The sequence below is a fragment of the Cyprinodon tularosa genome, unplaced genomic scaffold (assembly GCF_016077235.1).
Source record: "Cyprinodon tularosa strain WSP-4 unplaced genomic scaffold, ASM1607723v1 ctg657, whole genome shotgun sequence".
In the NCBI taxonomy this organism is placed as follows: domain Eukaryota; kingdom Metazoa; phylum Chordata; class Actinopteri; order Cyprinodontiformes; family Cyprinodontidae; genus Cyprinodon; species Cyprinodon tularosa.
In genome coordinates, this window is record NW_024039404.1 from 228357 (window position 1) to 243222 (window position 14866).

Here is a 14866-nt window from a genome sequence, read left to right on the forward strand (position 1 = left end):
GCAATGCATTTATTATAATGGTGCACTGGTAAAGATTCTAAAATATTATTATAAAAACAATTTACTGACAAACTTTAAACCTTATCAATGCTCCCTGCTTTTAAAATAATGTGCAATTACAACAATTTGTGGTGCAATTCCTGCAGCATTACTGTTAAAATATGATACTTGGTAGATGTAAGCAACATTTTTGATATTGGTAAATTCCTGCAGAACAGCAGTAAAAAATGAAATGCAGTTTATGATAAGATTACTGAACACAATTAAGAAAACATTAAGCAACTTGATTTTTATTATGTTTGTTGTTAATACGGTGCAACAAATCTCTACATGTAGAATGCTTTCTTATGCTTTTGGGAAGCTCAGCCATAAGGGAAAAAGCTATAAAGGAAGAGCAATGTATAGGTAGTCTTAATTAAGCTACAGCATTAATATTTTTTTTTGGAATTTTTTTATATATATGAATAAATACAGGCCAAGTTAAAGAATAAATCTTGTTTTACTTATAGCGGCAAACTCAAAAATTCTGTCTAGTTGGCTCAACCTGGCTGGTTGAAGTCATTATCATTTTTGCCCTAACGTGCCCTTCACTCACTTTCAGATGTGTCTAGTCCTCCCTTCCATCTCAATGCGACTTTTAGTCATTTAAAAAGAAAGCTGGGTGTTGGTGGCGTATGATGTAAGGAGAACCGAAACACCCATGGTAAAGGTGAAGGTCTCTCTCTAATCACCTACCCACCCCTTGCTGTCTCCTCCCTTCGCTTGTGGCCTAGGCTAACACTGTGACACCAGTGGGAACCAAACAGCCAAGGTGGGGAGGATGAGAATAGGTGATTTAGAGGGATGGAGAGTGAAAAAGACAAGAAAGCTAAGTTGATAGGCAAAAAAGATGTGGAACGATGGCGATCAGCATGATGTGATCCCACAGCCCAGAAAAAAAGAGAAAAAAAGACAGACTTCAATAACGTACAGAGCCTGAGACACAGCAGAGAAGGAGAAAAAAAAAAAAAAAAAACTAAACAAAAACAGTAAAGACCAATAAAGCGGTCTCAATGGCAACTACTTTACAGACATCCAGCACACCAGACAAAACTACTAAAGCAGATCACGTTAACCGGAGAGACAGAACCAGAGATAGCCAAGTGGATGAAGGAAGAGAGAGAAAGAGATAAAGATAAACTACAGAAGACAGAAAGGGTAAGAATCCCGACAGAGTGAGCAAAGGAATAACGAGACAAAGAGTGAACGAAGGACACGCCGAAAAACAAGAAACAGACTAGAAAGAAAGTGAGAAAGTAGAATGATAGCCAGAGAAACAGCTAGGCAAGCCAGGGAAAACGGGTGGGGGTGGGGGGTAGGTTTGGTTGGGGGTAAAGGTAAAGAGCAGGGCAAATGACTTGCACGCTCCTGTGAGGAGGGTGAGGGAAGGGCAAGGGAGGAAAGAGAAGGGGAGGGGGCGGGATAGTTACTCGAGAGCTGAAGGTCCTCCTGCGATCATCTTTAAGCCCCTCCAACCTACACTGGAGCTATAGTGGAGATAAAGCATTGAATCAAAGGCATCAGTGCATCTGTCTCAGCAACCACAACAGCACAGTCTGACATGGCAAACAGACGTACGGGAGGAACAAACACACAGACGGGTGTCCACCATGACAAGCAACCCTGGCAGGAGCAGCAATGAGACGGCTTAATAAGAGACATTAAGGTAAAAAAAAAAAAAAAAAAAAAAAAAACCCCAACTGATTGGAGTCTTTTAAAGATTGGCCTCATTAAAGAATCTCCTATGGCAATCAATAAAAGCTTACAGAATTTAGACTTTAATAACTCAGCATCCAAGTTATAATTATTCCCGTTGGCTTCATTCAAGCATGAAAAGCTGCTAAGGTAGTCTCCAAGTGCTTTTTTGTCAGAATAAGTTCTGCAGTAAATATTTGTTCTGTGGGAGATTTTTCTTCCTTTAAGGTCCATTAAGTCATGTAAAAAGAATGCCATCAAGATAAGTACAGCTGTACTCAGCAATAAGTTAACCATTAATATAACTACATCACTGTAGAAACTGCTAATTGTACTAAGAGGGACTTTAAAACTACATCATGAATGTAGAAAAACCCTAAAGATTTATGCTCTTTTCTTGGTTCACATGGTACTTTTCTTATTTTTCAGTATTTTCAGAATTTTTGAATATAGTAAGGCTTTTCCTTGTTCCAGATTTCAGTTTACAGTAACTTATTCTGCCTCTTAATTGATAAAACCAAAGCTAAATAAAGGGCCAATTATATTTAAAAAAAATTTAGATATCTTTTATGGATGTTGGAAGTTAAACATTAGGGGTACCAGGTTGATCTGACACAAGTTTTCTGCTTTATAAAGAGGGAGTCAGTCCTAAAGTATGCCAGTTCCTTGTTAGAACATGCATAAAACAGCCAGATATTGTTTACATGAGAGGTAATCTGCTGCCACAATTATGAGATGCAAAATTTGCTCAGAAGACACAGCAGTGTACTAGGCAGCAATTTTCATCACAGGGAATGGCCACACATTCACCTTGAGTTTCAAATATTGTGATGAAAATAATGGGTCACATGAAGTATCACTGTTATAACCTGTACTGTATTTAATGTTACTGCTTAGTTATTTGTAAATAGTATGCAAATGTTCTCTTGTTTTCTTTTTCTATCAATCTCTATTTTAGAAACATAACAGAGATATCTCCCAAATGACTCTGAACATTTCCAGACTTTGTATCCAGTATTTTGGATACAATTGAAATTGAAGGATGCATTTTTAACACATAGTGAATGAAAAAGCGAGACCCACTAATCTTTCATGTTTATTACTTTCAGTATTGTATATGGACACATATTGTACTCACTAATTTTTCTTTTATGAATCAGAGTATTGTTCAGCCAAAAATGGCAGATACCATCAAATTTACATGAAGTCCGACTGGATAAAATATCAGTGCTTCAGATACCAGTTTCTTTTTTGTTCTATGATCTGATTGTGCGATTAAAAAGCAAATGAAACCTTTCTAACAAGCAGACTTACATAGAGATGTTAACTCATGGTATTATCAGAATGCTGAAATGTACAACTCTTCATCTTATGGTATTTTAGAAAATTTGCTATATTCCTGATGCCTGTTCTCTCTCTTGTCAGGACATGTTTGGTTTAAACATGTTTTATATTATCCTTTCTATTTTAAAGAAATGCTATAAGAAAGCAGCCTCTTTGATTTATATTTATGTCCCAGGGATGCTAACAGTTCCTGCCTTAATTACCCCTCCCCCCCACACAGTTATAACACATAGTCAAGCCTATTCTACAAAAACTGAGCTTTAAAATCATACAACTAATCAGAAACACTGTGAACTTGAATAAAATGCTTTTCTATAATGTCGGATTCTACTTTTAAAATCAGAAACCGAGATTCACCCCTCAAATTCACCCCTTATACAGGCATTTTTTCCTTCAAGTGCTTACACTGCGCTTTACACACGGAGAAGCCTATTCCTCACTGACTAGACATGTAAATAATGCAACATTAAACTTACAGGTGCTGGTCATAAAATTAGAATATCATGAAAAAGTAGATTGATTTCAGTAATTCCATTTAAAAAGTGAAACTTGTATATTATATTCATACATTACATACAAACTCATATATTTCAGATGTTTATTTTGTTTAATTTTGATGATTACAAATGACAACAAATGAAAATCTCAAATTCATCATATCAGAAAATTAGAATATTGTGAAAAGGTTCAAAATTGATGGCCCCTGGTGCCACACTCTAATCAGCTAATTAACTCAAACCACCTGCAAAAGCCTTTAAATGGTCTTTCAGTCTAGTTCTATAGGCTACACAATCATGGGGAAGACTGCTGACTTGACAGTTGTCCAAAAGACGACCATCGACACCTTGCACAAGGAGGGCAAGACACAAAAGGTCATCGCTAAAGAGGCTGGCTGTTCACAGAGCTCAGTGTCCAAGCACATTAATAGAGAGGCAAAGGGAAGGAAAAGATGTGGTCGAAAAAAGTGTACAAGCAAGAGAGATAACCGCACCCTGGAGAGGATTGTGAAACAAAACCTATTCAAAAATGTGGGGGAGATTCACAAAGAGTGGACTGCAGCTGGAGTGAGTGCTTCAAGAACCACCACACACAGACGTATGAAAGACATGGGTTTCTGCTGTCGCATTCCTTGTGTCAAGCCACTCTTGAACCACAGACAGCGTCAGAAGCGTCTTGCCTGGGCTAAAGAGAAACAGGACCAAAGTCATGTTCTCTGATGAAAGTAAATTTTGCATTTCCTTTGGAAATCAAGGTCCCAGAGTCTGGAGGAAAAGAAGAGAGGCACTTCATCCACGTTGCTTGAAGTCCAGTGTAAAGTTTCCACAGTCAGTGATGGTTTGGGGTGCCATGTCATCTGCTGGTGTTGGTCCATTGTGTTTTCTGAGGTCCAGGGTCAACGCAGCCACATACCAGGAAGTTTTAGAGCACTTCATGCTTCCTGCAGCTGACCAACTTTTTGGAGATGCAGATTTCATTTTCCAACAGGACTTGGCACCTGCACACAGTGCCAAAGCTATCAGTACCTGGTTGAAGGACCATGGTATCCCTGTTCTTAATTGGCCAGCAAACTCTCCTGACCTTAACCCCATAGAAAATCTATGGGGTATTGTGAAGAAGAAGATGCAATACACCAGACCCAAAAATTCAGAAGAGCTAAAAGCCACTATTAGAGCAACCTGGGCTATCATAACACCTGAGCAGTGCCACAGACTGATCGACTCCATGCCACGCCGCATTGCTGCAGTAATACAGGCCAAAGGAGGCCCAACTAAATACTGAGTGCTGTACATGCTCATACTTTTCATGTTCATACTTTTCAGTTGGCCAACATTTCTATAAATCCTTTGTTTTTATTGGTCTTCAGTAATATTCTAATTTTCTGATATGATGAATTTGAGATTTTCATTTGTTGTCATTTGTAATCATCAAAATTAAACAAAATAAACATCTGAAATATATGAGTTTGTATGTAATGTATGAATATAATATACAAGTTTCACTTTTTAAATGGAATTACTGAAATCAATCTACTTTTTCATGATATTCTAATTTTATGACCAGCACCTGTATTTAAGTGCCAACTAACAGCTAGCCTTTCTTTTTTGTGCAAGGTGCCCATAGAAAATTCTTCTTTTTTCATGGAAACTAAAAATACTGTGAGATAACACAACTGAATGAAAAACATTATCCTTTAGTAAAATTTTATTACACTAATTTAAGATTACTATAAATTGTCTCTTTTTTTATTATTCAAAAAGAGTTTGATGATTACATTTTAAGTTCTTTTTAGGCTTAAAACCCTTTGGATATTTCTATGAAGGTAGATTTTTTTGTCATTATAATTCAAATAAAAAAAGGTTGCTTCAATCAAAAAAATATATTTTTTTTATTAAAAACACCTTCACTTTAATGAAAAAGAAAACGTTTACATTAAAGAAAAAAAGTATTTGAATGCAAAAATATAGTTGAGACAAAAAAAAAATACATTTGAACACTGCTTTTCTTTGATTGAAAATGTTTTCTTTGATAAAAGTGATTTTCTTTGTTTAAAGCAACTTTTTTAATCAAAGTAACATTGTTTTGGGCAGTTAGATTTTAGCCACAACTGCCTAGTTGTAATTAAATGAAATAATAGAAAGACAACAGACCCCCCCCCATTGAAATCAAGAATTAAGAGTTAAGGCTGCTAAAAACAACTACAGCTAGACACAAATTTCACTTGCAGACATTTCCATCTACAAACAGAATACAACAATCTAAAAGCAGTGAACACAGAGAGTCTTACAAAAATACTGATGAAAATACTGATTAAAATTATCAATCGCATAAGAATCTCCCTACCCTGTCTCTTCGAACACATCAGAACAATTTTGGACAATTTCCGATCCAGGATCACATAAACCATAAACTAATGGACATTCATGTGTCTTGCAGAATATAACTATAATCTTCATAGCAAACTTCAAAATTACGAGCTTAGTATGGGGAAAAAAACAACAGCAAATGAACAAAACCATTTCAATGGAAAAAGTAGCATCAGTGAGCCATGGACAGAGACAGTTTGAAAATGGAAATGAGTGCATGTGAGAGATACGAATAGATGTGTGGGGAAGTGAGGAGAATACTCAACTCAACTCAACTTTATTTATAAAGCGCTTTCAGTCAGCCAAAGCTAAAATCAAAGCGCTGTACAGGTCATTTGAGCAGATTATAAAACACAATTATCACCACAACACAGGACAAACTCAAATACGAGGAATGCAGAATATTTTGATAGTTGAAGGCCTGTCAAACATTTTTATAATTATGTCTAATCTATTTATAGCTGAAATTCCCCCTTTGTTATTGAGAGACCACCATATGAGGATGTTGAAGTATGAGTATGAAGGATGCTGGAAAATGATGGAAAATACTCAAATTCATATCAGCAAGATATTTTTTAGGAGGCTAAAAAAAAAAGTTCTCCACATGTATTTGTTTGTTTGTGCACCTGAAGAACAGAGTCACACAAACTCAACCCTTTATATGCTAATCCTTGACCCTCATTCCTGACCTTTCATATATTCTTATGCTGTTATTTTTGAATTGAACTGAAATAACTCAGGGCAATGCGCTAAAAATAGAGATGTGTCAGGAAGATCCATGTGACAGGGAGAACTCGGCGACAATAATCACAAACACAGAGCAGCGGGCGCAGCCATGCTCACAAGACACAAAGCCCAGGTGCTAGTGAGCTACAGCAAGGGGTGGGGGTGTCAATATGCTCAATAATCAGCTGGCGATGGAGGCTCTTAGTGAAATGATGGGATGCAACTGCAGTGGTGCTGAGATCAGCACAAAACAGAGAAGCTGTGAGAGAAACTATGCATATCCTGTTTTTATATTCACTGTGAAGACAAAGAGGAATGATTGTTTTAGTTGGCTTTAGTTGCCTCTGCCCCTTAGTATCAATGTGAGGGCAAATTACAAAATAGGGCCATTGAATTAGATAAGGATAGAGAGGGGCAAAATGACGCAATGTCACTGCAAAAAGGCTCTTGCGTACGAGAAAGGAGAAATGAGAATACATGTAGAAGTAATACTTCTTACCTTCCACATCACTTCTCTGTTAATTTACCAGATCTTACAATGCACTTAATAAGCTGTTGCCCAAACACAGATTTCTTATCTTTGCACTTTATCTGTCACACTTAAACCTTCAGATAATTTAAGTAATGTCAACATCCATCAAAGAAAAAATATTTTTGATCTAAGCTAGGAAGGGGAACCAAATCTATCCCATCCAATTGGGCCCTATGTTGAAAGTAAATACCCTCTAAACCTACTTGTCACTTTAAGGTTGTCTCCCAACCAGATTTAGGCACAGACTTTGATTGGACCATAACAAACAAGTGTCGGGAAGATAAAATACCCCAATTGTGGAGCTATACTTTTTGACCACAATATTCTAACAGCCATAACAACACATGAGGACTTGTAATAGATTTGAATATGTCAGTTAAAGGTCTTGGAGCTAATCTTCCAATGAAGTAAGGGTGCCAAAATTCACCGCGTCTTAACCCCATAAGCAGTTAGGAAGTGGTGAAAGCTTCTGATGAGAATGTCTGAGCCGATGGTGTTGAGGGATGAGCTGAAGCTATTTAGCCTACGCCCCTACATATTCAGGATCATGTAGGGTGAAGTGTATTCTCAGTTGACTATGCCAATGTCCATCGTGTTCATTCATTTGGCCAACTGCAGGGGTCCATCGGGCAGCTTAGAGTTGGACGTCAGCAAAACCAAGGAGATGGTGATCTCATTTTCCAGCAGTAGAAGGCATCTTGTTGCTGTAAACAATGGAATTCTCCAGTGGAGATTGTTCAGAATATTACATACTATTTTGAGTTGGTTTTCTCGTTCTCCATATGCTGTTGATGCCACTGTGTCATCTACAGAATAGGAACTGCCTTCATCATACTGTAAACCTATTTTCCAAGATTACTGATCTTCATGCTCGCCAGCAATCTGGCTCCACTGGATGGCAATTTTGAAATGATCCTACTCATCCTTTGTTTCCAGCTTTTCAGAACTCACCATCTGGCCACAAGCTCCATTTCCTAGATTGCAAGACCTAGAGAGGGAAAAGCTAAATTTTTCCCCAATGCTATTTGCATATTGAACTCTAAGGGGTTTAAATAACTCATTTATAATGAGTATCTTTCAAGTGTTTCCATGTAAATCACCATAATGTAGCACATGTTTCTGTCAACAGGTCTATGTGAGATCCATGGCAGATCTGTTGTGTTCTCTTTTCCTAAGGGATAAAAAAAAAGAAAATTGATTCTGTTCTATTAAATGAGTTGAACAAAAGATTTAAAGACCAGATTTCAGCACAACAAGTATGAATGTCCTTTTAAAGAAATCATTGAGCTTTCCTGATTTTCTGGTTACTCCAGGAAGGGTTTCTGAGAAGAGTAGGGTTGCTGGTGCAGGAAGAGCTTTTGTGTTGGAGTGAGAGGTGGAAGAGTTGGAAAGAGTGTGTATGGCTGCTTTCAAAATCTGCAGGAAAAGCCGTTATGGTCATCTGCCAGGGTTCGGCTCCGGATAGGGAGACGATCTCCTTTAGTTGGTTTTAAAGTAATCCCATCAGACTTCAGTGAAGCGTGGCTATATAAACAGAAGTAAAGGTTAAGCGCTCAGCAAACCCATAGAGTTACATGTGAGAGGAAAGTCCGAGAGCTGAGAATCTCTTTCTAAGATCAAGATGGGAGAAGGATGGAGAAAACAGGTGTTTGCTGCCAAAAGACACAATGAAGATACTACAAGGGACTCCGCTTTCACATACACAAACAGTAATCATACCAAAGGTATGTATTTTAAGTCATATTTCTGAATAAGGAAGTATCATTACAGTTGATGAAACTAACACATTAACCTATGCTTTCAGATCCTTTTGAGGGACCAAACTACCATGTCGCTCCTCGATGGGTTTACAATGTCTCAACAGTCTGGATGTTGTTTGTGGTTGTTTCATCTGTCTTTACCAATGGCCTGGTTTTAGTAGCTACAGCAAAGTTCAAGAAACTCCGTCATCCTCTCAACTGGATCTTAGTCAACCTTGCCGTTGCTGATCTTGGTGAGGCGGTTTTTGCCAGTACCGTCAGTGTGTGCAACCAGTTTTTTGGCTATTTCATTTTGGGACATCCAATGTGTGTCTTTGAAGGTTACGTTGTCTCAGTTTGTGGTATTACTGCACTTTGGTCCCTGACTATCATCTCTTGGGAGCGATGGGTTGTTGTATGCAAACCTTTTGGAAATGTCAAGTTTGATGCCAACTGGGCCGCAGCCGGAATTGTATTCTCCTGGGTCTGGTCCGTGGTGTGGTGTGCCCCTCCCCTCTTTGGATGGAGCAGGTTTTGGCCTTATGGACTGAAAACCTCCTGTGGACCTGATGTTTTCAGCGGTAGTAAAGACCCTGGAATCAAGTCCTACATGATTGTCCTGATGATTACCTGCTGCATCATTCCTCTGGCTGTCATAGTCTTATGCTACCTTGCTGTGTGGTTGACCATCCGTGATATTGCTAGGCAGCAGAAGGAATGCGAGTCAACCCAGAATGCTCAGAAGGAAGTCTCCAGGATGGTTGTTGTCATGATCTTGGCTTTTTGTATCTGCTGGGGACCTTACGCCTTTTTTGCCTGCTTTGCTGCAGCCAACCCCGGATATGCCTTTCATCCTTTGCTTGCTGCCTTGCCTTCATACTTTGCAAAGAGTGCCACCATCTACAACCCAATTATCTATGTCTTCATGAACCGACAGTTTCGCAGATGCATCATGAAGCTGTTTGGCAGAGTAGTAGAGGATGATTCTGAAGTGTCCACATCGCAGACAGAGGTCTCCTCTGTGGCTCCTGCATAACACTTCATGATCTGTTTTGTCACCAAATATTTTCAACTCTATTAATCATTTGTTTTATTACAAAACCTATATGTCGCAAACAAAATGGAGAACAGTAAAGCTCTTTTATTTGAATGCATGGATGATGTGTTTAAAAAAAATCTGTGTTAGATATGTTAGATGTAACAAGATCCACACTTTAAAAAATATTTCACTTCTCAGTCTGTAAATAGTGCTTAAAATTTTATGGATGAGCTGTCAATACACCTTTGGAGTAATTCTGGTAGATCAGCTACTCCTGGGAAAAGTTATTGCTGCCTTACATGTTCCCCATATGTGAATTATTAATTTCAGTAGTGCTGTTCCTAAAGTTTTAGAAATGGCTTTGTGACTATTTTGATGATACCTTTCGATTGATGTTGAAGACTTTGTTGCTTAAATGATCTTGATATTTCTCAAAGTAGGGTTGTGGTGTTTTAGAACCTCTATTGGCTACTTTATTTTCTCAAATAGTTTTTATATAAGTGATACATAAATCATGTGGTTGTACTGTAAGAGGTTCCATTTGGTTCCATTTAAATAATAACTAAATAAGTTTAAGGAAACAAATATTTAAGTGTGACAATAAAGTGAAAACTAAAAAATCTTATGGTGAATTATTGTTTCTAAAGCAATGAATATCTTGTATATTAAACACAAACGTACTCCCAGCTGAGAAAAAAAAAAAACAGCATCAAGCAATATTTACACCTAACAAGACGGAAGATGGATCAAAAAGAATGAATGCTGATGCAGATCTGCAGAAAGAGGCAATGATTCATAGGAAGGTTTTTATCCTTAAAAGGTGGTGGCACACATGTCAACTTTGCAATTAAGTAATATCCAACTTAGATGTTGCCATGTGTATGACCACACTATCTAGTCATTTCTTATTGAATTGCTAGTCTTCTCAATTGAGTTAATATGAGAGCAAGTTTCGGATGTCTAAATTTTTATAACCAATCTTGGTATTTGAACCTGACAATGATTGAAAACGTGCCAAACAATTACATTATAAAACAATCCAGTGATCCAAATATGATCAAATTTAATTTCACATGAGTTGCAATAAGTACACTTATACATATATACAAATATTTGCTAATTATATCGTCTGTGCACATTTTGCCTTGTTACAACCACAATTTAAAAAGGATTGAATTTAGATTATATATGATTACATCAAATATTTATTACATTTATAATCAATCATCACAAAATGCATAATTGTGAAGCGTAAGCAAACTGACCTGTAGTTTTAATTGTTTTTCATTTTTAAATCTGAAAAATGTGGAGTACATTTGTATTTAGCACCCTTTGTTAGTCCTAAATAAAATTCAGTGACACTTAATTTTCACCTAATTAGGAAATAGAAACCATCCCTGTTAAGGTTATTATATTAAAGATACAGATGATCTTTCAAGAAACAACTGGAAAACTAGTTCAAGAATTATAAAAGACTTGGTGTAGATCCATTTTCCATTACAGTGCTGATGCTAAACATACAAGCAGAGCTACAAAGGAATTGTTAAGGTAAATCTACACGCATTAGAATGGCCTTATTCAAAGCCTCCTTCTAAATCCAATTAAGAATCTTTGGCAAGACTTAAAAAATGCTGTTTAGTGTTTAGATCCAACACATAAAAATCCCATTAAAAATACTAACATTTGTGGTTGCAACATACCAAAATGATTGGGGTATGTATACTTTTGCAAGTCACCATAGACTTATTTTACAGATATTTGGGGATTTTCTTTGCATGCGAATAGAAAACGACTGAAACATGCCAAACTGAACTGCAGGCCAATGGGATTAAAAAGCGATTTTCCATTAGCTACTGCCTCTCTGCCTGTGTGATTGGCAATGCATGTTACTTGTGTTAGGTGGTAGGTTCTCTGTGAGAAGCCAATGGTCTGCATGCCAGTAAAAACCACGTTGCTAGAAGGTTAGCGGGTTTACCTGGTCCAAGGTAGAGTACCTTGACTTGAGCGTGATGACCTCATCCAGGTGAGCCCTGAATTCTCTCCGTGAGGCCTGGGGGAAGCCACAGGATAGTCACTCATCTTCATACCACACACACACCGCCATACTAGAAAAGGCATGCATACCCACTCGGACAGAAGATACAAGTCAATGATGCATTTAAAGAAATCCAAACATTTCCACCCACAGTCTGGACATTTTGCTTATAGACTAAAACAGACAGAATAGCCACCACATAAATTCTTCAGCCAGACCGAAGAAAAGTCAAAGCAAAATAAACTCTCATACATCTCACAGTAACCACCAAAAAACCAATCGGACTCAAAGATTAATGTAGACCTGCAGCAATTCATTGGATTTTAAAGCAGCTCTAGCAAAGATCTGCAAGTATGATCACATGTCTTAAAGAGTGTGGGATAAAATAGGCAGCAGTCATCAAAATAATCCTACCAAAGACCTCTTTTTTGCAGAAATACAGTCTTTAAGATATACTAGCTTCCCTGATGCCTTAGGTTAACCATAGCAGACAGGAAACATCATGGTTGCCCTGGTTTTGTAAGGCTTGGGAGTTGGAATATGTTACATAGAATAAATTAACATGACAATTCTTGGTTATTTTGCCAACCATAAATACATGTTGTATACTTATTTAAAATATCCCATTTAGCAGCACAGTTCCTTTTATTTAGGTAATAAAGCACTTTTTTGTAATGATGTAAATTTTCCCATACTTTAGTTTTCTTTTTTCATATTTTTGCCTTTGTATAAATGCACCTTCTTTTAATGGCCTGTCTACATACAATGTCTATAAAAATTTCTATACGACATTTCCCAAAGAGGGACACTAAAGAATTTTTCTGTCCTACATTACACTACAATATACTATTAAGTTCTAGTCTTGCTTAGTTCTGTCCAATCTACCTAGCTGAAATCAATCCTTTTTTAATCTATATTTATATTATATACTGACTGTATGACTGGTCTATGTTGTAAGTTTCTTGGATTCAGTTGAATAAAAGGTTTTACAGAACTAGATTTTATCTAACTGGGTGTCAGTTGAACTTCTTTCTCTTGTAAACTCCATTAAAATGAACAGCTTAAAATAACCTGAATTAATACATTTATTTTTAAAAATATGTTTTTGATGTTAATACATGTATATCAGGGTAACCACACCAGAGGCAAGCAAGAATATATATTATTTATGCATGTCTACGGGATTCTGTTGTGTTCCTGTTTGAAAGGTATTATGTTTTGTTTCTTTTCCACAGCTTAGAATTTACAGAGGAGAGTACATAACTAAATTGTGAGGAACAATTTATTGAGATTTGTTAAAAATGCATGATATTCCATTTTCAAGGCCTCCTAAGTCAGATTTTTTGGTTGGTGCTTGAATGAACATTACGGTGCACATTAGGTGGCTGTGTAATTTGTAAAAAATATTGCTTTGGTCACAATTCTGAGGTTCACCCTATTCAGGGTGGATTTCGGGTAAAACATACAACTTCAGCTATATCTAAAAGCAAGGAATAGGTACACAGGTCTTATTTTAGAGTATAATTTCCATACCCATATTGACTTAAAATTGCACTTAGAAGATCTAAAATATCCCATGATCTCTAAATTATATCTTAGCAAGTTGCAGATAAATCTCATGCTTTTAGCAGCCATCATCGATAATAAAGCAGGCCAACATTAAGCTTTTAAAATTGCCCTGATGGATAGATTGGTTAAATATCCAGAATGATCCAAGAAGCTTAAATTTCTTAGAATAAAAACACTAAATACCCAAATAACCTAATGACCTAAATGTTTTACATCTAATTTACATGAAATCTTTCAACCAAAACTCTTAATGGAATGCATGTAAAGAAGATAGATGAATACACATGTGGTGGAAAAAGAATATCAAATTTATCTTTATACAGGATTAAATTGCTAATTTCTCATTGACATTCATTTAATGAACTAGAGATTTAGATTAAAAACATGCCCTTCCTATTCTAATACTTTAAACTGAGCTAAGGACTTTATTATAAACAGCATCAGTTTAGACCTATTGCACTATAACCAAAGTAACCAGCAGCTGTAGTGTGTGTAAAGTACTGTATGTGGAACAGAGAAAGAGAAATGCACACTGTGCGAGCAATATAACTTTCATTCAAAAACACAAGGCAAGCATCTTTCAACTTCCATTCAGAGATTGAAAGACCAGTTAAAGCAAACGTGATGATCTAAAAGAGGAGTCATTTGGTTGGTTTGGAGAGAATGGAGACAAGGCATCAGTTAGAGACAGAATTTTCACTAGAAGACAGACAGTTTGTTCCAAGACAAAATCAAAACTTAGAAGGCAACGACAAGGTGACAACAAAAAATGCACACAAACACAGGGATAGCTGAAAAGAAAATAAAACACTTGGAAACAGCAGGCAGGACCAAACAAACACACACCAAAAGATGACAGGAGAACAGAGGGCAGGCATGCAAAGCAGGAATTCAAGGATGCTGTAGAAAAATGGAGGCGCAATGACTGATGCCACGGTTACGCTGCATCCAAACGCATGCAGGAGTACCTCAGCAATGCTTAGGGTGGATGAACAGGAGGGAAGCCGCGCCTGGTGCCGCGAGAGAAAAAGGAAGGAAGAAGAGAAGAGGTTTAACATAGCCAAAAGCTGGGCTGAGGAGGGGACAGAGGCACACAGAGACTGACAGGGCAGGCAGACAGCGCCCTCTGTAGTTCAGGATATCTGGTTGACAGGTCTCTGTGTGACTGTTGTAGATGGGCCTGGGCAGCCAAGGGTAAGACGAACATGGCAGGACAGGACATGAAAACACAAAAAAGGTAAGGACAGCAGGTAGGAGTCCTACTGGGATTCATTCTCCCCCAGA

General features: G+C 37.3%; 2 protein-coding genes across 3 annotated transcripts in view; one reads left to right on the forward strand and one right to left on the reverse strand.

The window, feature by feature from the left end:
* Positions 1-14866, reverse strand: part of gphnb (gephyrin b) — a 132747-nt gene that overhangs the window by 25204 nt on the left and 92677 nt on the right. The window contains exons 9-11 of one of the 2 annotated variants that reach the window (XM_038309110.1): positions 14551-14592; positions 11954-12028; positions 1470-1526 (exon numbers count right to left, since the gene is read on the reverse strand). The exons of the other annotated variant lie outside the window; for it this stretch is intronic. Coding sequence (XP_038165038.1) covers positions 1470-1526; positions 11954-12028; positions 14551-14592 — 174 coding nt within the window. The remainder of the gene's footprint in view (positions 1-1469; positions 1527-11953; positions 12029-14550; positions 14593-14866) is intronic. 2 annotated transcript variants of the gene reach the window in all.
* LOC119799288 (red-sensitive opsin-like) lies at positions 8650-10295 on the forward strand. Its single transcript, XM_038309109.1, has 2 exons — positions 8650-8924; positions 9005-10295. Exons 1-2 carry the CDS (start codon positions 8822-8824, stop codon positions 9973-9975), a joined length of 1074 nt encoding a protein of 357 aa, XP_038165037.1. The 5' UTR covers positions 8650-8821; the 3' UTR covers positions 9976-10295.